Source organism: Danio rerio, chromosome 9 (genome assembly GCF_049306965.1).
Source record: "Danio rerio strain Tuebingen ecotype United States chromosome 9, GRCz12tu, whole genome shotgun sequence".
Lineage (NCBI taxonomy): Eukaryota > Metazoa > Chordata > Actinopteri > Cypriniformes > Danionidae > Danio > Danio rerio.
In genome coordinates, this window is record NC_133184.1 from 40,170,580 (window position 1) to 40,194,385 (window position 23,806).

Genomic DNA, 23,806 nt, shown 5'->3' on the forward strand with positions numbered 1-23,806 from the left:
ATGAAATGGAGAAATGCGCTAATGTTGTCATGCTCCTGCCTGCCTGTACACGCCGCAGTCGCCAGAGACTCTCGTTGAATCGACGCGCCAGTTCACGAAGAAGAGAAATAAACATCCGGTCCGAGTAAGAAAAGGACGTCGCTAAAGTATTTACAGTTTTTACTCCTTTTTAATTTGAAATGTGCTTGACTTTTGCGTACAAAATATAGACTTGAAACACATACACATATTATAGGTTTTTAGGTAGTTCGTTTTGGAGTTAAACAAGTAATCGGCATTCAGCTCTCAGATCGCCATTTGTTTTTAACGATGTCCCACTTGAGCTTTTAACTTTACATTTAATAACTTCTGTCATGTGACTTCTAATAGATAAAATGGTAAAACATTGGTAACTTTTCTGTCTTTGTTTTGCAGGATTCGTTGGTAATGACTAGCTCACGATCAGATCAGTAACGTTAAATCTTAACGATTGTTTTTCTTGCCTCATCCATTATGAATCCTTCAAACATCTTTGGCAGACCACAAGCTGCCTTTCAGGCACCGAACACTAATCAGTCTGGAAACCTATTTCAGACTTTTGCCCAGCAGAAACCAACACAGGGTGTTAGTTTTGGCCAACCTTCTGCTTTTAGTCAGCCAGCTTTTGTTCAGCCAACACCACAGCCTCCAGTCTTCACACCCACTTTTGGCCAAACCGGCGGGTTATCTCAAGGATCGGGGCAAACATCATCATTTTCCTTTTTGGGAACACACCCTGCCTTTGGGCAGCCAAGTTTAGGTCAGGGGGGCACACTTGGATTTGGACAACCACCACCACCTTCATACTCTCAAGCTACGGGACAGACTCAGAACTCAGCTTTCGGTCAGCCGTCTGCATTCAGCCTTCCCTCCTATGTCTCGCAGTCCTCCTCAACCAGCTTCAGTAGCACTGTTACTAGTCAGCCTAGTTTTGGTCAGCTCTCTGGTCTTCCTGTACCAGCAGCAACATCCATCTCCTCAATAAGCGGCAGGGCTGAGAATCCCACAGGTGGGAATCAGTTTTCTTTCAAACCACCAAATGAAGCAGTCTTCAAGCCTATTTTTAGTGTCAGTCCGGAACCAACAAGCACGAATATGTCTTCTGCTTCAGAAACTGCTGGATCCTCTAAGGTGGTGGATAATTCCTCTGGTGGTTCACTGTTTTCATGCGTAAAACCAAGCGCTCTGGGCTTCAGCTTCTCTCAGCCGGCTGCAGCTCCTTCTGTTTCTCTCTCTAATTCTAATTTTTCACAAAAGGAGACAGTTGGTGGTGGCGGCAGTAGCATTCAGTTCACCTTCTCTCAACCTGCCAACCCGTCCAGCAGCAGTACATCTGCTTCTCAGCCCACGACTCCCTCCACCTTCAGCTTCACACCCCAAAGCCTTCAACCTCAGTCAGACACCAAAGTGCCTGCGTTTGGTGGTACTGGGATTGGACCCTTTGCTTTTGGGGTCCCAAAAACTGTAAGAACCGAAGATAAAACGGGTGATGGGCAGAGCAGTGGAGGGGAAACAGCTTTTGTGAGTTTTGGTATGAAACGGAAAGAGGAGCCTGCAGATGCAGCTAAAAGTGATCCCAGTGAAACTGGAGCAGACGGGCCAAGACAACCTGCCAAACGCCCACTTCTGAGAAGCCGTGTCATGGCTGGAGGGCTCTTCCGTGTTGCAATGTCTGACGTCCTAAAATCCAAAGTGAGCCCAGTCAAGAGAGAAGATAATCTTCCTGAAAGACCAGATCCGCCTGGTCCATCTAGTGATCTGGCCACTGCACTTCTGAGGCCTCAGGCTTCCTTAGTTTCGAAAAAAGCAGAAGATGTCTGTAAGTCTTTTCTTGTGACTTTGACAATATTAAAATTCAGATGTTAAAAAAAATTAATTAAATGCTACAAGGAAATTTGTTATGTTTAACAGCAGATTGCATATAACAAGAGTTTAATAAAAATTAGTAGTTTATTTTAAAAGCATTTTTTAAGATGGCAAAGATAATCTTAATGTTAAGAAGATTAAAAAGACACAACTGAATAGTATCAATTTCAACTGGTATAGACCAATATAAATATCATATATAAAGCTACTGATATGCCATGGAATATTTAAAAAGTCATTTTGTTACCTTGTTGAGGTCTTTTGAATAAGAGGAATTTTATGTTCTTTAAAGTGAATGTTTTTTTGTGAAAAGTTTACAAATCACAGCATTTGGGTTACACAGGGCATAATAAATAATAATATTTAAATATTTTTGAAATATTAATACAGGGCAGAGGGTTACTTTTTTATTATGTAAACAAATATCACTATATGTTTAAGACAAATGGCTGAAATTTAAATTTTTAGAATGTAGACCAGGGTTCAACGCTAAGGATTTGTTCTATTGGCTGTGTCAAATTTCTACTGACCCCACCAAAAAAAAAAAGCAAATAGCTATTTCTTAGCCGCATATTATAAACAATGTGTCAAAAGCCAAACATAACAGCATACACTTTTTATTCAGCATAACTTTTCTTTAATCTTTAAATACAATTACAATTTTGATGAAACTTAATTTCCCAAAGATAATCAAAAATAACGTCTGTGAACTGTAAATATTTAAAAAAAAATGTTAATAAATGTACAGTACCGGTCAAAAGTTTGGGGTCAGTAGGATTTTACACGTTTTAAAATAGGCTTCTCCTACTTACCAACGCTGCATTTATTTAATCAAAAATACAGTACAAATTGTAAAATTGTGAAATGTTATTGCACTATAAAATAAATGTTCAAAAGTAGTTTATCATTTAATTTAAACATTTATTCCAGTGATTTTAAAGATGATTTTTCAGCTTCATTACTCCAGTCTTCAGAGACGCATGATCCTTCAGAAATCACTCTAAAATTAGTTAGTATTATCGTTGTTGTTGTTATCATTATTAATATTATTACTATTGGGCGTCACAGTGGCGCAGTGGGTTGCACAATCGCCTCACAGCAAGAAGGTTGCTGATTTGAGCCTCAGCTGGGTCAGTTGGTATTTCTGTGTGAAGTTTGCATGTTCTCCTCGTGTTTGTGTGGGTTTCCTCCAGGTGCTCAGGTTTCCCCCACAAGTTCAAAGAGATGCAGTGTAGGTGATTTGGGTAAGCTAAATTGTCTATAGTGTTTGTGTGTGTATGGATGTTTCCTAGTGATAGGTTGCAGCTGGAAGGGCATCCGCTGCGTAAAACATATGCTGGATAAGTTGGTGGTTTATTCTGCTGTGACAACCCCAGATTAATAAAGAGACTAAGCCGAAAAGAAAATTTATAAATTATTATTAGAAATTGTAATTTATTAAAAGCCGCCTTGATGAACAGAATCATTTTCTTTACAAAAAAAAAAGAGAACTTTAGACTAGTGGTGTATAATGAGCAAAATTTAAGGTGTTGTTATGCAAACAACAAGAGCAGTATGGAAAATGTGCAGGTATTTTATTGCAGTTCTAAATAATTTAACAAAAGGTGGCTCATGTCGTGGACCTTTTTTTTAAACAAATTAATACACTGTTGACAGGATAGAACCGAAAAGCAATATGGTTTTTATGACTTCAGAGAGAAGGTAGCATTTAAAGGCTTAAATCACTAACTGTTTCTTGATTCTAAGACTATGTGCACGCAATTGACAAATAGTCGCAGGCAAATGAGACTTTAGTGACAAGACAGCACTGGCCTGATTGGGCCAATAACCGTCCTGTTTACTGTCCTAAGTGTCTCGCATGCTGGCCCCAGGCCAGGCCCAGCCCTAACCAATTTGGCGCCCTAGGCAAGATTTCAGGCGGCGCCCCTGTCACATTGCTGTAAATTCTACTGCTAGTGTATAGTCATAAGAAACGAATTAGCTTTTTGATCGACTACAACAAGCTGGGAAAATGTCAGATAAATATGCCAATGCAATTAACGTTATTGCTGAACAGATCTAATATTTACACATTTGCTTGAGGAAGGAATGGTGGGGGTAGTTACATTACTTTTACTATTTTCCATAACATCTATGCCCTTCGATAACATTAGCTGACGTTAAAACTAACAGATAGCACTATAGCTATTTATTGATTAGCAATCTGTCAACGTTGGGATGTAAAAGATATGGGACAACAAATAGCTTTAAATGATAGAATACATAGCAAACATTAGAAAATACTGACAATAAAATAAAAGGTTTAGCCTATTAAAATCAATGGCCTATACAGAAAATAAATAAAGCAATAAAATCTACTTCACTTTTTATTGTATTTGTATATTGATTAAAATTACTATATTTTTTCAGTGAAGAGCAGCAAATGAATCTCTCGTTGTGTTTTGTTTGATAACAGAGGTGACACTTTAATAATGGACAGATACTTTTTAGGGTAAGAGGTTTTTAGTTATTGCCGTTTATCACTGAATGTGTCAGAAATATCGAAAACAAAACCAACTTAACCGCGCTCGTTTCTGGCGCCCCCCTGGATGTACAGCGCCCATAGCATTTGTCTATACTGCCTATGCCCATCGGGCAGTCCTTATCGTTGAGCCCTACAGACATTTCTTTGTACTTTTTCTTTTTATAGAGAAATATATAGAGGCCTGAGCATATAATTAGTCACTTGGAATAGTGTGATGAATGCAATGACTATGAATTGTTAATTTTCATCTGCAATATTACAATGACTTTTCTTGCTAATACTGAGGTGATTTCTTTTTAGCGGTCCAGCCTGAGCCACAGACGCGTGCTTCTGGTAGACGAGCTGCTCGAAAGGAGAGCACAGACAGTTTGGGTGGTCTCTCTCCTACTGATGCCACGGTCATACAGTGCAAAAACATCCCATCCAATCTTAACAGGAAAGATCTCCTCATGCAGCATTTCGGGCACTTTGGGAAAGTGCTCAGAGTGTATTCCAAGCCTCAGAAGAATCTGGCTGTTGTGCATTTTCAAGATCATGTGAGCATGTCCAGTTAAATATTTAATAAAAGAACTTTCATTACCAATAAAGTTGATACACTGGATGAAAGTGTTTGTGATTAATTGAGCATATTTTTTTCTCCTTCCTCTAGACGTCTGCAGCCAAAGCTAAAAAGAAAGGAAAGCTGTTCCAGAGGAATGAAATTCAAATATTTTGGCAAAGAAAAAAACAAAGTGAGTAGCAGAACTTTAAAGAAGTTTTTTTTTTTCAGGAATACTTAGTGGTTTGATTAAACGATGATCACATGGTGCTGATGATTAAATTTAAAGCTCCCATGAAATAAAAATTGTTAATATCAGTATTGTTTGTTTTTCGGATATCTATGAGCTAATGTGCACCAAAACAGTGACAAAATTCGCATTTAGAAGATATGAACCTGATATAAACATACAAAGTTGGCAAGTTGGCACTTCTGCTTAAATGGATCAACGGTTTTATTAGTCACCTCATACTCAGTTTCTCATCAAATTATGACCAATCAAATGCTCTCTAGTATTTGACATGCCCCGCCCCCTTCAAGACGCTTTACATGTGAAATGCTTGAGCTCAACCACTCTCACTGGCAGGGTTGTAATAAAGTAAAACACCATTGGCTATTTGTAAAAGAGGAGGAGCTATATTATGCCCCACCCTCTTCATGTTTCGGTTGAGATTACGTCAAACGTTAAATAAAAATGCACATTTCAAAGCACTTCACGCGACCTTTAAATGTGATTTTATGCTGATTTAATCTTGTCTTTTTTGTCTTTTATAAGCAGCAACTGTTTTTTTTAAATTAAAAACTCAGAGCTCATTTTCACACTTCAAAAATGAATGCACGTGTTTTGTTACCAAATGGTGCCTTATATTTTCTTGTGTTAAAAGAACATGCTGTATGCTCATTAAAATGTTTGTAATTTACAGGTCCAGGTGATAAACCTGCTAGACCTTCAGAGATCAAGGATGTCATAGAGGACCCAGAGTCTGCATCTGCATTGTTGCAATCTCCCCCTATCCACAAACCTCTTCCCAGAGCAAATCCCATCAGCATGTCTGGTTCTCTTACTAAAGGGTAATTTTTAAAAGAGTAATATGTAGAACATAATAATAAACATCTCTGCTTGATGATCTTTTTTCACATGCTTATTTATTACTGCATGTTTGATTGTGTTTTTTTGTTTGTTTTCTTATAGCTCTCCGATAAAGAAATCCTCTATTGCTAAAACTCTCCAGTTTGAAAGTGAGGGACCGTTTGAGTCTGTCTCAGAGGAGCGAAGCATAGAACGGCCCATAAATATCTTGCCCTCAGTTCTGCAGCCTCTGGTTGGTCAGGTGGCTGAATGTGCAGAGGAGAGGTATCGCCTCCTAGAACAGAGAGATAAAATCTTACGTCAAGGTAAAGCCTAAAGTTGCTTTGATGCTTAATTTTATTACAGTAACTTTAATATAAAATTGTATCTCAAAAATAATTATTAACTGTTACTCCGAATAGTAAGATGGTGTTTGTTTTATTTGTTGTAATAGTGTACACATTTATAATAATAAGCTTTTGTCTCTGAAGCTCGACCCAAAAGAACAGACCTGGATATGTCTAAAGTATTTGTGGGAACATGCCCTGATATGTGCCCTGAGAAGGAACGGTATATGAGAGAAACACGCAACCAACTGAGTGTCTTTGAGGTCGTTCCAGATACTGAAAAGGTTTGTGATAATATGCAGTGTCTAATAATGCCTATGTTCACATTTTTTCTGCCGTTTTTATCTAAAATTAAGATTTAATGTCAGAGTTTGGTCATATTGTAGGTAGTAGGTAATATTACTTAGTGTTAGCTTATCCAAAAATGAAAATTACTCGCCCTCATGTCACTTCAACCCCCTGAGAACTTTATTCGTATTCAGAAAACAAATTAAAATATTTTAGATGTGTTCCAAGAGCTTTTGTCCACATTCTTCATAGATCGCATGGTTAACGTCTGAGTCAAAGTTCAGAAAAGAAACTGAAAATCATCCTCAAAACAGTTCATGTGTCTTCAGTGATACAATCAGAATATTTTCAAGCTACAAGAATACTTATGTGCGCATAATAAAGAAAAATAACTTTATTTAACAGTTTCTTCTTACAGTCAGTATACGGTGGATGTTTATGTTTCTCATATTACCTCAGATGTGCATGTGCTTAGTTTTAAACAGAGAATAAACTGTTGAATAAAGTAGTTATTTTTGTTTATGTGCACACAAAAGTATTACTGCTCTAGGCATATGGTATGTTTTGAGGGTGTTTTTGGTAACCTTCTGCACTTTAAACCAGTTAGGAACCTACATATGTATATGGAGGATGAGGGAGCTCTCACCTAAAGTAGCTTAATTTGTATTCTAAAGATGAACAAAGCTCTCAGCGATTTGGAATGACATGAGGGTGAGTAATTAATAACAAAATTATAATCAATTTGGTTATTACTACCTTTAAATGCTTGGATACCTTCAAAGATTTGTGTAGTCATTTGTGTGACAAACTTTGTGTGTCTTTGGTGACTTTTGAGTGGATTACATTATCACCTTCTGCTTAGGTGGATCATTATGCTGCTATCAAAGAGTATAGCAGGTCTTCAGCTGATCAGGAAGAACCTTTACCTCATGAGCTTAGACCCCTTCCTGTGCTAAGCATGACTATGGACTACCTGGTGACTCAGATTATGGACCAGGGTGAAGGCAATTGCCGTGACTGGTATGACTTTGTCTGGAACAGAACCAGAGGCATTAGGAAGGTGGGCATTTAATTGCTTTTAATTGCTTCATTTACTATTGATTTGATTGTATTATTCATTTAAATATAAAAACTAATTGATTTAATATAAACTTCTTCTCTGTATTAAGTTTGTTACAATTTCTTCTTTTCTTGCAGGACATTACCCAGCAGCATCTGTGCGATCCAGAAACAGTATCTCTCATTGAGAAATGTACTCGTTTCCACATTCACTGCGCCCATCACCTCTGTCAGGAACCTATGATGTCTTTCGATGCCAAGATCAACAATGAGAATATGACAAAATGCCTGCAGAGTCTAAAGGAGATGTATCAAGATCTAGCCACTAAGGAGGTGTACTGTCCCAAAGAGGCAGAGTTCCGCCAATACAATGTGTTGGTTAAGCTCAACGATGGAGACATTCTTCGGTAAAACTTTATTTCTAACCTTTTCTTTTTAGGTCTTTAAATCTGTTTTTGAAGGTGTAGTTCACTCGATGAAAATTGTCATCATTTGCTCATCATCTACTTGCATTTATGGTGTAAATAATATATAGTATTTTGTCTCATTGCAGTGAGGTGCAGCAGTTCCGTAAAGAAATACGAGAGTCTCCGGAAGTTACTTTTGCAGTGCAGGTCTTTGCAGCACTTAACAGCAATAACTTTGTCCGGTTCTTTAAACTTGTGAGTGCAGCTTCTTATTTAAGCAGTTGCATACTTCACAGATACTTCAATCAGGTAAATGCACCTTCGTTCTGCAGCCAGTATTTTTGAACTATTTTGTATACACAACTTACAGTATCTGTAATTTAAACAAATGTTTTGTTATTTTTGTCTCTGTTTGATTAGGTGAGAAGACAAGCACTTAAAATTCTCAATGTGGCCTTTACTGTTGGATCCCAGAGATCAACAATCTTTCCAGTCGAGGACTTTGTCAGAATGCTCATGTTCCGCAATGCCACTGAAGCAACAGAATTTATTCAACAATATGGCCTAACAGTCAGTGATGGGTATGGCATGTTTAATTTCTCAGCTTTTTTATTTTGCAATAAAAAAATATTATTTTTTAATAAATTTTTTTTTTTTACAAAAATGTATATATCAATATATATCTATAAAACTATATATATATATATATATATATATATATATATATATATATATATATATATATATATATATATATATATATATATATATATATATATATACATACAAAGCAACTGTTTGTGCTCAGATAATTAAGTGATAAAGTTAGGAGGGGTGAGCATTTTTTTTGTTTTTTGAGAGAGAGAGAGAGAGAGAGAAACGTTTCTACAGATGGTTTGTCAAGCCCACTCACCTGTGTAAAACACACTTTATTAATGCACAATGTTTTTTTTCGTTATTAAGGCGTATTTGTAAGAACATGTTTAGTGTAAATATGCAAAACTAGAGCAAGCGTCGGTAAAGCATCAGAAAGATTAAAGAGCGTGTCTACAGATGGTTTGGCCAAATATAAAACTATATAACTTATTAAAATATTTTACTATGTAATGTGTATTTATGTAGCGCATTTATTATGTATGGCCATACACCCAGTGTGTAGCATCCACTTGGATGATGCAACGGTAGCCACAGGACAACAACGCTAGTGCGCTCACCACACACCAGCTATAGGGGGAGTAGAGAGACAGTGATAAAGCCAGTTCTGTGGATGGAGATGATTGGGTGGTCATGATTGGTAAAGACCAATTGGGAGAATTTGGCCAGAAACATTGGGGTTACACCTCTTCTCTTTACGAGTAGTGCCTTGGGATTTTTAATGACCACAGACAGTCAGGATCTAGGTTTAACGTCTAATCTGAAAGACGGCACTCACTGACAGTATACTGTAGTATCCTCTTCACTTTACTGGGCAGGGTTCTGATTTTTACTTGCCCTGCCAAAATTTTCACTGGCCCCACCAAAAAAAAAAAGAAGTTAATAGCTATTTGACTGTGCGTGTGCATGTGTGTGTGTGTGTATATAGATATACACACACACACACACACACACACACACACGCACGCACTTGATTTCAGAATTATTAGTCCCCCTAAATTATTAGCCCCCCCTGTTTATTTTTTCCCTAATTTCGATTTAACAGAGAACAGATTTTCTCAGCACATTTCTAAACATAATAGTTTTAATAACTCATCTCTAATAACTGATTTATTTGATCTTTGCCATGATGACAGTAAATAATATTAGACTAGATATTCTTTAAGACACTTCTATACAGCTTAAAGTGACATTTAAAGGCTTAACTAGGGTAATTAGGTTAACTAGGCAAGTTATGGTAATTAGGCTAGTTATTGTATGACGATGGTTTGTTCTGTAGACAGTCTGAAAAACAATTAGCTTAAGAGGCTAATAAATTTGACCTTAAAATGGTTAATAAAAAAACTGCTTTTATTCTAGTCAAAATAAAACAAATAAGATTTTGTTCAGAGGAAAAAAATATTATCAGACAAACTATCAACATTTCTTTGCTCTGTTAAACATCATTTAGGAAATATTTTAAAAAGATAAAAACAAAAACAAAAGGGGGCTAATAACTCTGTATATATATATTTACAGTAATTTTTAAAATGTTTTTTAAGGAAAATTTTCAGTTCATCAAGGCTATATTTATAAATGTAAAAAAAATGTTTGTTAAATGTTTATCAACATTTTAAATAACTGCTTTGTTATTGTATGTAGTTTCAAATAAAATCATTACTCCAGACATTATTGCTTTTATTACTATTACCATTTATAAATATAATAAAATTTAATATTAGTGATTTCTGAAGGATCATGTGACTGGAGTAATGAAGCTGAAATTTCATCTTTAAAATCCCTGGAATAAATGAATAAATTATATGATAAACTACTTTTGAACAGTTATTTTATAGTGCAACATTTCACAATTTGTATTTATGATGAAATAATTGCAGCCTTGGTGAGCAGAAGAAGCTTATTTTAACATATTTAATCATACTGACCCCAAACTTTTGACCAGTTGTGTATAGAATATTTTATAAGTGAAAATGTGCACTTCAATTTTAACAACCCACAGACATCATCACCGAATATAAATCGAGGTCAGACTTTCTCATACAGAGCCTCATTTCAATTGTCAGGTTTTGTATAGATATCTATCTATTGAATGAATCAATCTATTAAAGAAACGTTGACTATAATTCTGTATTTTAGGCTTAAATTATAGAGAGACATAGCAGATAAACCGAGACTGCATCGGATCGCGAAGCAGATCAATGTTGATTTTCTTTCGAGCTGTCAGTGCAGAAATGAACAAAACAACTGGCCTAACACAACATATTGTAAGATTAAAACATGGAAAAATGATCAGATATTAACTTCGGTCAATTTTCCTAACGGATAAACTGAGATCAGGCTGGACAGCTCTCAGTAATATTTCAGCTTGTTTTCACTTTCGCATTTACCGGTAAGAATGACATCTCGCCCTGCTCATCATTCTCTCTTCATATAGCCGTATATATGGCTATTACACAATCATAATACACTGTAATATAGCCTGGGTAGTTAGTTCGTTGCATTGTTTTGTTTTCTCGCTACAATCGATCCGCTCAATAGGACAGAAACCGTCTCATTCAGGCGATCTCGGATTGATTGATTTGGCGCGGATGCGAGCGCAACTGCTGGATAAATGCCAAAAAAAACACGCTAACGGGGGAAACGAGACAGATTCCGAAACAAACGTCTATGTGTGAAAGCACCGTAAGATTGTATTTGCACACAATTGACAGACAGTCGCAGCACGCAGCTCTGGCTCGATCTGGCTGGCAAAAAGGCAGCACTGGCCCGATCGGGCCAGTAACATTCTGTACACTGGCCCGAGTGTCTTGCACGCTGGCCCCGGGCCATCGGGCAGTCCTTATTGTCGAGCCCTGCTGGGGCATAAGGGCCCCCTGCAGGCCTCACTAACACCACTTTTAACAGCAACCTACTTTTTCTATGTGGTCTCCTATCCAAGTACTTACTTACCAGGCTCAGCCTTGCTTAGCTTTAGTGAGTAACCGGTCTTGGGCTGCAGGGTGTCATGGCTGTGTGACAATGTCAGCTCTAGGGGTGTATGATGTTGACATTTGTTTGGTATAAGATATGAAAATGTTATATTAATGTTAAAATAGGTTTGATCACACAGTAAATGCTTTTGGTCTCCAGTAGGATGAACAGCATTTTTGGCCAAAAGGGAAAAATGGCTGAAAATAGGAGCAGTCTATGGTGTGTCGCACTCCCCAATGTACAGCAGTAGTCATTGCACAGTGTGAAGCAGTTTTCCTACCAGACATGGAGGTTGCTGCACTGTAAAACCCATTAATTTTAATGACTTGTTCTCTGCAAGGGATGTTTGTTGCTGCGCTGACCAAAAGCACAAGCAGCAGACCCCTAGTTAGATAAATTTTCTAAATTTCAGGGATATAGAATTAATACAAACTAATTGCTAGTTTTGTCTTTCATCCAGCATGGTTGAACTTAGTCGGACAGCCTATCAGGAGCCTGATTACTCCCTGCCGCAGAAGAAGTCTGTGGCGATTGAGAAGAAAAGAACTGTTCTAATAGGAGAGGTGGTGAATGGTGGACCGCTTCCAAACCCACCACAGCACAGTCCTGTTTGTAGCTTTGACTCCAACAACAAATACACTGGAGATGGCCTTTCTTCAGAGCCACCACCAGCTGTCCTGAAAGGTGTGGAGGAACTTCAGTGCAAAATGTATTACAGGAAATATCAGAATATTTGTGCTTACAAGTTCCTTTGTTCTTGGCAGCTCCTGCAGAAAGGCAGATTTTCATGGAGCCTGAACCCAGGCCTCAGGTGAAAACAAGGCTTTTAGCCGAACCACGGCTTTTCATGGGTCTCTCTGAGCCTGTAAAAGCTGATGACACAGAAGAAACAGGAGAGAAGTCTCAAACAGCAGAGTCAACTCTTCCTGTAGTGCAACAGCCTATTTTTCCACCCATACTAGCACCACAGCCGGTTCGACCCCCATCTCCTCCACCCAAACCAGAGCCAACCTACACGGATCAGGTGAGAGGCTTTTCAGTCTTAAGCACAAAATGAAGCAATCCTTCCCATAAATAAGCTCACCCATGACATCATCTATTGCAGGATATTATGGCAGAAGTGGATGCAGTGGTTAATGAGGTGTTGGAGGCTGAAGTCTCTGATGTAACGCGTTCAGCTGCTGAATATGTGTCCGCAGCCCTCAGGTAGGATGCTTTTCCTGTCACTTTAGGGTTAAAATTATTGAAGGTTAAAATCTAGCAAGTAGTATGATCATGCATTTCTTTAAAAAAAAAAAAAAAAAAAAGCTTTATTAAAAACTTTATTGGGGCAATTCATTCTGACATAGTATGGTGCTTCACATATAAAATAAATGACACTTTACTCAATAAATTTCAACACTTAACATGAATAATAATTATAATAATAAACCATCAATCAACTACATTTATCTTGTAACCGAATTGTTTCAGGCACAAAAGTAAATATATAACAATTCGTGGAACATCTAATTGTCTTTAGATGTCCACCCAAGGGGCATCCAATCAAAATAATAGTTTAAGGGGTATGTGCAAACTCCTGTTATTTTATGTGCCATCCTCAACACCTGCTGTTCGTCAAAAGACTTTCCAGGGAAACTCCCAGAATTTTTAAGCACATATTTTGTTTTACTCCTTTAAACCAAGCATAATAGATCTCTATCATGTGTCTTGCAGTGCAAGTGACAGTGAGCTTGAAATAGTTGTGAGTGAAGTCTTACATCAGCTTCTGAGGGAAGTGTCCACATCAGAGATCATTGCTGAGAAGGAGAGAATTGCGGAGGAGAAACGCAAGGAGGAGGAAGCCAGGTGTGTGTGGGGGACCCTCTGCATTTGTTGTCTTTTTTTTGTAATATGATAGTTGTGTTTTTGTTTATATCAAGTTGCAGATGCTTTCATTTTTGTCTGTTTCAGGCGAAAGGAAGCGTTTCTTCAGCAGTTCAGTGCTGAGCTGTGTGCTAAAATCAGTGATGAGGTGCTAACAGAAAGCATTAGAGCAACTGCTGAAGCTGAAATAAGGTACTTAATCCACCACAAACATCTCATGGAGGTTGTCCTTGTTTATTCGCTGTTATTATGCTGGCTTTGTGACTGGTGTTGTGGTTTTAAAACATTTTTTAAAGGGATAGTGCTCCCAAAAAGATGGAAATTCTGCCATCATTTACTCACCATCAGGATATTTAGATCCATCATAATTATATTTGTTCTACTGAACACAGTGAGATATTTAGAAGAATGTCAGTAACCAAACAGATTTGACAGCCTGTTTACTACCATAGTTAGAAAAAATAATGTGTGAATAATTGTGAAGTTCTTTAATATAGTTAATACATTTCAGATATTGAATAAGATGACTTTGCCTTTTCTTTTATAAAAGATATATCAAATACAATTTTTAACATGAATGTAGACATTAAGACAATTGTGACCACAAAATTGAGTCTGATGTTCAATGGGTGTATATTTGCCCATAGCCAAAAATACATTGTATGGGTCAAAAATTATAGATTTGTTATGCGAGCAATTATTAGAATTTTAAGTAAAGATGAACATATTGCCTAATTTCTTAGTGTAGGTTTATCAAAGCTCAGTTTTTGATTAGTAATATGCATTGCTAAGAACCAGATTTGGACAAATTTTCTCAGTATTTTGATTTGTCTCAGATTCCAGAATTTCACATTGCTGCATCTCAGTTTAACATTATACAAATCAGTAAAATTATTATTTATTCAGCTTTTAGATTACACATAAATCTGAATTTTCACTTATGAATTAACACTTATGACAGATTTGGTGGTCAAGGGTCACAGTTTTAGTTGTAAGGCTTAGTTTTTGCTAAATGCATTATGTCATATTATATCCATTTGTTATGATAAAGACACCAAAAGTGACTTGTTTTTTATGTTTTGTAAGCTTCACCACACCAGAAAACTTGTGCAGAATTGGTGATTTTGTTATTCCCCTTTAGGCTTGCTTTAGAAGAAAAGGCGGCTTATATTGCCCGCTGCACAGCGGAGGAATGTGAAAGCATAATAGAGGAGACATTGGCTGAGGAGGTGGCCTCTATAGCACAAGTAATCCTGGATGAAGGATTGAGGCACATTCGCAAATTCATAAAGAGGTTTGATGACCTTATTATTTCCCTTTATTTTTAGCAAGTTGTGTCCTCAAGGAAGTATTTGTCTTTTTTAATACTGTTTTTAAAACATTTAAAGGACACGTGTTCATGCATGTACTCTAGGTGGCGTGATGTGGTAGCTGTTCGTCGTCAGTTGAAGAGACAGATGCGTGGTTTCCCAGCAGCCCCTGGTTGTGTAGATCCACAATTTAAACTGAAGGCGCTCGTCCCCAGTGCTCCTTCAAACCACTGTCTGGACCTCCTGGCTCAGGGGATGGTCAATCTGGGTAACTCTGGCAACATGGCAGTTTCCTGCACAAGGTCAGTTATTGGAGATTTCAGTTTGGTTGTTTTAAAATAGTTTGGATTGGATCTCAATCATTGATATTCTTCATCATTTTTATAGTTTGCTGAGAATGAGACAGGAGGCAGTTCATCAAATGAAAGTGTCCTATTACTACAATCTCTTAATGAGGTGAGGCACAGTGACAAGACGACTTGGAATAGATGTGCAGAATGCCGATAATTTATTTTTAATCTATGTGGCTGAATAATTGTTTGGCAGTGAGCGTGTATGGATGCCTCTTGACCTGCCCACACTTGTGGCAGAGAGCACTCCTAATGCACCTGACAGAATCTTCTGGAAAGCTACGCTTCTGATGCCAAGCAGCTGCGATAGTGACATAACCTTTGCCAGCAGGTGAGTATTGAAAAGATCGTAAAGTTTTTTAAAACACACAAGATAAAAACTGACTTGTGTTTGTTTCCATGCAGAATTCTGACAGATTGGCTTGAGGTTAAATTGGGTGGAGGAAATGAATCTGAAGAGAGTGAGAAACAATCAAAAGGGCAAGTGAAAACGCTGTGTGTCAGTCACAGCCTGACCAATATTAGGGGACAGACTCATGAAGTTTACATTTCTGTAAAGGTGAGCTTATAGAGTAAATAGTTTGAACAAATTTGATTATTATTTACTTCATTACATCAGTCCTACGCCTCAGTCACTTCAATATCACCATCATTAAGCTTGTGTGTGTGCATTTGCACAGGCATGCCATGGACCTTTGAGTGCAGAAGACCAGTGTCTGCTGGAGGAGCAGAAGGAGCTCCATGGTACCAATGCTCTGCTGATGCTGCTTCCCCCTGTTAACAGTGCTGGACAGGGGGAAGAAGAAGAAGAAGAAGAAGAGGAGGAGGACCTGCCACTGCTCTCTGCCCTCCTCCAGCTGAGGCAGGTACAGCAGGCCAGCTGCTGGCATTCTCCTCTACCACTGGCTGTGGTGGTCGCTGGCAACCAAATTGGTGATCAGGGTTTGGAACAAGGCAAGTAATAATCGAAAAGTTGGAAACACTTTATAATATCTACACACTATGAATCATTTGTTAAGCATTAGCAAATAGTTAATTCATTATCTGTTTAGCATTAACTCTACATTAACAGATGTTAGTAAGCAGTTTAAAACTGCAGCTACAAATGCTCTATTCTTGACTTATAAGTAGGGCCAGACAGAACCTGCAGACATTTTTGCTATTTCTGCGCAGAATTTTGTAAAAAAAATCTGCAGATTTATGCACAATGATTTGGGGAGTATCTTAACTAAAACCTTAATATATGAAATAAAAAGTAATTCTTTTTTAACTTGTATTTAATGTTTACAATGCAAATCCAATTAGATACACTTTACTTAGTAAACAAAGCAAGTCTTCTGTATTATATATCTACTAAAAGAGAGAAAATATTACTTTACAAACTGTTTTGTAAAAACATTATATGAACCTTTTCATATTAGACAATAATTATACTGAAATTAATAAAAAACTGAATAAATATAAATTTACACACATTTACGCAAGTAAAAAAACAGAATCAACGATGAGTTAAAAATCTGCGGAATTCTGCGCAGGCAGATTCCGTGTGGGCCTGCTTATAAGCACATATAATGAGCTTAATGATTGTATTTTCATACTTTGTTAATTTTTTTTTCATTACTAAATTAAGTATTGCATTATTTACAAACCAGCTATTTGAGAGATGTTGCTGTTGTTAATGCTTTATTAACTCAACTTCATCCATGTTTGTGACCTAATCTAAAGTGAGGACTATTTATGCTTTATAAATCCCTTATAAACAACAATTAAAGGCTCAGTTATATTGCCAAATAACATTGAAATGTTGCATCATAATATATTGTTAAATTATTACATTGTTGTTTTATCCAGTTTTATGTTATATTTTGACACTCCTGTTATTCAGCAATGTTTGAACTTTGCAGTCATTTTACTTATTAGATAAGACTGCAAAGATGTATTGTTCATTTAATACTTAGCCTTTAATTAATATTTATTAGAGATTTATAAAGCATAAATAGTACTCACTATAGATTAGGTCACAAAGCTGGATGAAGTTGAGTTATTAAAGCATTTATTAACAAAATCGATTAAGTTTAATTAATTAAATTATTAGTATATGCCTCAATAATAATATATACATGTTATTTAAATAGTTTATTAATCATTTACTAGCTCATTCTGAAGGATCTTAAAACAACTACTCTTAAATACAAATGATTTGTAAATAATGCAATGATGAATTTAGTCACGAAAAATTAATCAGGATGAAAGTACAATTATTAAGCACATTTTAAATGCTTTTAAGTCAAGAATACAGCATTTTTATCTGTAGTTATAAACCGCCTGTTAACATCTGTTAATGTAGAGTTAATGCTTAACAAACATTGAATTTGTTATTTGCTAAATGCTTAATAGATGGTTCAAAGTGTGTAGTTATTGTAAAGTGTTACCAAAAAGGGTCGTATAGCAAACAAGAAAGTTACGGATACAATTTGATGATTTATATTCTCTCTCTTTCACAGCACTTTTGTTGGATATGTTAGTCAAAGATGGCCTCATCTCTGAATATATCTTCGTCCATATACCAGCTACTCTCAATGACCTGCAAGGCTCTGAGCAGGTTGGTCTTCAAAGATGTTGTTTGTAGTTAACATAGTTAATACAGGTAATTTACTCAAAAAATTAAATCAGGGCAGCCAAGATCCCTCTAATTGCAGGTCGAGTTGTGAGATCTGCTGATTAATATATTGCAAGCCGTTGGCCACTTTGCGAGTTATAAAAATCTACATACAAAATTATTGCACATTACTTTATAGGTCTGTGCAAGAAACTAGGGTTGTGTGATTAATCGAAATTGAATCATAAACACAATTTGAAACGTCATAATTTGCAAATTGCAAAAGGGTGAAATAATTATAACAAAAATAATAAGCCAAGAGCAAGTGCTTGATTGTCCGCTTGCTAGGCAACTGAATTAGCGCACTCTGATTCTGCCCAATTAACACTGCTCAAACCAAAAGCGCATACTGCCCACCATTAAAATCAAACAAACATGGAGTAATGATGTCATCTCCCTAGAAGGAGCACCCTAGTAAGGGCTCTTAAAACTGATTTCTAATAAATCATAATCAAAATCACAATATCAGTCAGAAAAATCACAACTCCCCCAAAATTGCATAGACCTACAAGACACTGACAACCTCAGTCATGTTTACTAGTCAAAGGTTCCTGTTAGGTCTTCATGCAACTTTTTTACAATATATTTATTACTTTTTCAATTTGCATATCACAACAGATTACACAGTTACAGAATAATAATCATGAAGACACAGCAAACTTTTTAAACTTTATTCTCCCTCCCATCAACCCATTCCCTTAAAAAAATAATAATAATACATAAATAAACAAAATGAAAAGAAAAGGATATCTTTAAATCAGGCCATAATACTCCCCTACTCCCTCTAAGCTTGTTCTTGTTGTAGCAGACTGCCAACATTTTCATTGTACTTCAGGAAGTTATTAAAAAGTCTCCAGATACTAATTATTTTTTTTAATATCATTGCTCTTCAGATGAGTCATGTTGTGAGGTGGCTTTCTGCGCGCTCTCCTGCCAGTCCGGCACTCTCCTCTCAGACCCTGCTGCAGGTTGTTGAATTAGGCCTGTGCCGAGAGTTCTATTCCAGACTACAAGAAGACAAGCTGGACAGAAAGAATGCAGGTCTTCCATCTCAGCATCCAGAGCCTATTGTGGAGCTCTGCAACAGTGTGCTGAGTTTTCTGTCAGGTGTGGTTTCATCAGAGCACCTGTCTGCGCTCTGCTGGCCACCTCCTGAATTCTCTCTCCCAGAGAACAGTGAGCTGATTCCTCACCAGGCCTGGAACTCTCCAGAACACCTGCAGTGGCTGAGGAGAAGCATCCTCAGTCGGCAGCTTCCTGAGTGGGATCTCCCTCCTGTTGATGGTAGGTTATGTTTTCTATAGCAGTTTGCTGCTTGAATCAGAATCAGTTTTTTATCAGTTTTATTGCCAAGTGTGCTTCATGAACAAGTGGGCTACAGAAACTTCCAGTGTACATAAAGTGACAAGTGACAACACAAAATAAATATGAAAAAAGACTATAAACATTAAACAGAGATGCAGTTAGTTAAAGAGATCTGGATGTTAAATTGCCTGTACAGATTTGTTATAAATATACTGGTTATAAGTTGCTGTGTACAAATGCAAATGGAGAAAGTATTGCATATGTTTAATGAACAGTAGGGCAGTATTTAACATCGCAAGGGTTACAATTCTTTTTTTTTTATATCGATGAACTTACCATAAACAAATATTTACCGCTGCTGCGCATCTCGATGTTCACGTTACGGTTGTTTACTCTTCCGAAGCACCAGTAAAGACATGGATTATTGCAAAACAAGATGGTAATTTCATTGCAGCGATTACATGATAGGGTTCGTTATTTATATTCTCCTGGATTTTGTATAAGTATGCTGGTGTTTTGTATCTGATTTATATATGACTCATTAACATTTATACACATAGCTAGGCATGTATATAATCTTTATTGTTGTTGTCAAACGACTTATCGTAATAAAAAAAGTTTGTACACATGGATTTATTGAAAAAATGTTTAATCATGCCACCTGTTCTTCCATTTTTCAGCCAGTGTCTTGAACTTTCGCCCCTGTATGAGCTACAACTTATGGAAGTCTATAAAAGCTGTTCGGCATTTCTTTTCTTGGCTGATTTAAACAATTATAAACAACAGGAATCGCTATCAAAACATCAAAATGTTACTATGTAGAAGAACCACTTTCTGGCCTCCGTCTGAATTTCACACATCATCAATATCATCATATGAAAACAACCTATAATGTATGCTTAGTGTAGATTCCAGTACATTTCAGTAGATTGTTGAGCCTTAACACAACTCTAACTAAATGTTACGAATTTATATATTAACATAACTAATTAAAAATTTCCTCCATTGTTCCACAGCTTCCTGGCCACATTTATGTGCCTCTATATTCCAGTATGTATCGCAGATCCCCACCTCGCCCTTAAGCCAGCCCATTCTAATGTCTCGCTTGGAGAACCTGCTTAGAAGAGTGAACTACCAACACGCAGACGAAGATGACTATGAGAAGGCTGGACCGTCCTTTCATGAAATTCCTTGGGATGACATCATATGCCTGTGTGTAGAGCATCGCATGAAGGACTGGAGTTTGGACACTCTGGTGGCAAAAGGTAAGTAACAGATTGGAAACTAAATGCATAACCTTTGGCTTAATTCTTTGTTATTAAAATGTATGTTGTGCTTGCAATCTTCATAGATGCCCTCACAGATGATGGCGAGATTCTTGTATATTTTAACAAAGACAGCCTGAAGAGTTTTCAGCCCCCTGATATTTGGATTGAGGCTGTGAAACAGACGTACCAGGAGAAACGGCAGGCCTCAGAAGTGTAACTATCACTGTTATGCGCATGTAATATTAACTTCATTACAGACGCACAATAAAAGAGTAACAATTTGAAACCTTTCCTTGTAGGTGTAAAGTCAAGCATTCCCCTGCGACCAGACTTTACCTCAGACAGAAGCTGTTTCAGAGTCACATAGATATAGAGGAACGTCCAACTGTTGAAGATACTGCACAGATTCCCATTGAGCAGAAGTTTAAACAGATGCTGTCTTCCCTCCGTGATATGAATGCTGAGAGCCAGAGGTAAGCTTTAACAGTTAATAGGAGTTAATTAATTTGCATTTAGAGATATAGAATTGATATTAACATGTAAAGCTTTTAATTGATCACTTCCGCCTTAATAGATTTTATTAACGTCACCTCATACTTCAGTTTTTCATCGAATCATGACCAATCAAATGCTCTCTAGTATCTGACATGTCCCGCCCTCTTTAAGAAGCTCCACATTTGCTTCAGCTCAACCACTCCCACTGGCAGAGCAGTGAAAAACAAAACACTATTGGCTGTTTTTTTAAAGGGGAGGAGCTACACTATGTCCCACCCTCTCAATGTTTTGGTTGAAATTACATCAAACGTGGAATAAACATTAACATTTTAAAGCACTTCACGGACGCTTTAAGTTGTTGCAGTCCTTCAAGACACCCGTTCGTCTTCTGAACACAAATTAATATAATCTAATTATCTCCATTGAGAGAAACAGTGCTGAGATGTTCAAAGTTCAGAAAAGGAACCAAAAACATTGTCAAAACATTCCTTATGACTTCGTAACAGAAATAAATGTTGAGGTGAACTAACTCTTTGAATGTTGCCTTTTTGGGATGTTAACCATTACTTCTATCTGTAGGATTGGAGAGCAGACACAGCATCGGGCTGGAGAAAATCCTTTGCGCCGTTCTTCTTTTCCCCTTGCTTTGAGAAAACATCCTGCTGCTGGCACTGCCCACATACAGGTACAGTTGAACAGAATTGACAGCTCTGAAAAGTTGTGATTCTTCCTTAAAATGCAATAAATCTTAACTTTTGTGTTTATAAAGGAAACAGATGTTGTTGAGCTGGTTGGGAAAGTATCATCTGACAGAAAAATGAATAGGATGTTTGCTCCAGACAGCACACAGTCTCCCATAATGGAGAGACTTCAACATACACTCTCAACCGTTCAGGAGATGAATGCTGAGGGACAGAGGTTTGCTTGCTTGCTTTCTTTTTTCATTCTTTCTTTCTTTCTTTAGTAAATTCATTTTTCTTATTCATTCTTAAATTCATTTTTTCTTAATTTTTGTATTTTTTGTACTTTTTTCTTTTAAATTTCTTTCTTTAATTCATTTTATTTCTTTTTCTGTCATTAATACATTTTTCTTTCTTTTTTTCTTTCTTTTGCCTTTTTCTTTTTCTTTTTTTTCTTCTAATTTCTTTTTCTTTCTTTAATTCATTCTATCTTTCTTTTTCTTTCTTTTTTCTTTGCTTGTTTTTTTGTTTGTTTGTTTCTTTAATTGATTTTTCTTTTTTTCTTTGCTTGTTTCTTTCTTTACTTCATTTTTCTTTTCTTTCTATTTTTCTTCTCTTATTATTTTTATATTTCTTTTATTTTTTTCATTAATTTTTTTTATTACATATTTTTCTTTTTTTAAATTTGTTTCTTTTTTCTTTCTTTTCCTTCTTACTTTCTTAAATTAGTTTTTTTTTTGTTTCTTTTTTTCTTTCATTCATTTTTTGCTTTCTTTCTTTTTCTCCCACATTTAACGTTAAGGAATAATACATTCAATAATTAACATTTATTCTGTCAAGTTGTTCCAAATTTAAGTGTTTTTTTTGTTGAACACACAAGTAGATATTTGACCATCATAGTCGGACAATAAAATACAATGGAAGTCAATGTCTACTAGTTTCCAACTTTTTTTCAAAATATATTTTGTGTTCAAAAGAAAAAAGAAACTCTAAACCGTTATAAAACAAGTGAAAGGTGTTTCTCATCTATCCTAAATTATCCTCAATAGTTCACCAGTTGCATCTTGCATGGTCTGTGAGCGAGTAAATAATTGTAATTTTTTGGTGACCTATTGTGACAGTTCATTCTGCTGTGGCGCCCCCAGATTAATAAAGGGACTAAGCTGAAAAGAAAATGAATGAATGAATGAATGGTGACCTATTGTTTCAACATGCATTAAAGGAATCACTTTTTTTTCTGTAATGTGCTGATTTTATTCTTTAACATTCATATCTAGAATCGGAGAGCAGATTCGGCGACGAATTGAGGCGGATGCTTTGTCTTCTGCTTCCTTACCTCTCTTTCTCCCATCCACCCTCCTGTCTTCACCTCCTCTAGTTTTGACCACCAGCAAGAGGCCTTCTGCTGCCGTCCACATACAGGTACAGTATTCCAGGAGAACTAGTGCTAATAATAAACAAAGCTTTCATCACAAATGCTTTAAAGATGTGTGTTTTTTGTGTGTCTTTTAAAGGAAATGGACGATTTGGACAAGATTGCATCTCGTAATGATAAAAGCAGGCCGGTGCCTTTATTCCAGCGCTTTGAGGACTTGAAAAGAGAGTTATCAAGTCAGCGAGAGGAAGAACGTGCGTGTGGCCTCAAGTTGAACTGTCTTTTAGATATTGTTGACAACTGAAGGTGTTTTAGTTTAACATAAGCTGCTAAATGGCAGTTCCCGTCTCTTTATTTGAAACAGAATGTCTTTTATTGGCTGCTTAATTAGTCAGCAGTTTTATTTTTGATGTTTTTATTTTGTTTTATTTTGGATTCAATGAAAATGATTGTCATGCATCTCATCCCTAAATTTAAATGCATGCTAAGTGTGTTTTTCTTGTTCTTAAACATTTAATTTAGAGTTTGTGCGTTTGTTTGTTTTTCAGGCGTACGTGTTTCTGAATATTAAGTGTGTTTTGTTCATTGCAAATATGATTTTGTATTTAAAATGTATATTTTTTGACAACGATAAAGGTGTTTTTAGTAAACATTTTCAGCCTTTTGTTAAATTAATTCCCTTATGCTGAGAATCACTCTGCAACAATTGTAAAGATGCTTATATTACTACGATCTAAACTGGTATTAACATAAGATTA

General features: G+C 36.5%; 1 protein-coding gene across 2 annotated transcripts; it reads left to right on the forward strand.

Annotated features, from left to right (window-relative positions):
* Positions 1-94: 94 nt before the first annotated feature.
* On the forward strand, positions 95-23,700 carry mcm3ap (minichromosome maintenance complex component 3 associated protein). Of its 2 annotated transcripts, none has more exons than XM_005167868.6 (31): positions 95-146; positions 415-1,837; positions 4,709-4,944; positions 5,058-5,139; positions 5,870-6,017; positions 6,139-6,341; positions 6,507-6,646; positions 7,513-7,710; positions 7,848-8,116; positions 8,263-8,425; positions 8,537-8,697; positions 12,201-12,424; positions 12,505-12,764; positions 12,846-12,946; positions 13,457-13,588; positions 13,694-13,798; positions 14,748-14,900; positions 15,021-15,218; positions 15,304-15,372; positions 15,463-15,597; positions 15,672-15,825; positions 15,947-16,220; positions 17,771-17,868; positions 18,819-19,209; positions 20,247-20,495; positions 20,582-20,711; positions 20,798-20,971; positions 21,573-21,678; positions 21,763-21,911; positions 22,951-23,095; positions 23,188-23,700. In XM_005167868.6, the coding sequence occupies exons 2-31, from the start codon at positions 493-495 to the stop codon at positions 23,350-23,352; spliced, it is 6,357 nt and encodes a 2,118-aa protein (XP_005167925.1). In that variant the 5' UTR covers positions 95-146; positions 415-492; the 3' UTR covers positions 23,353-23,700. The 2 variants fall into 2 exon arrangements, with proteins under 2 accessions (XP_005167925.1, XP_068079764.1); XM_068223663.2 differs by having other exon boundaries at positions 95-124.
* The last annotated feature ends 106 nt before the right edge of the window (positions 23,701-23,806 follow it).

Excerpts from the sequence above, each read along its gene's own strand:
- mcm3ap (XM_005167868.6), top strand. The coding sequence starts at position 493 with ATGAATCCTTCAAACATCTTTGGCAGACCACAAGCTGCCTTTCAGGCA. Across the intron at positions 5,140-5,869 it reads TTGGCAAAGAAAAAAACAAA|GTCCAGGTGATAAACCTGCT; the intron begins GTGAGTAGCAGA and ends TGTAATTTACAG. Across the intron at positions 20,972-21,572 it reads ATGAATGCTGAGAGCCAGAG|GATTGGAGAGCAGACACAGC; the intron begins GTAAGCTTTAAC and ends TTCTATCTGTAG.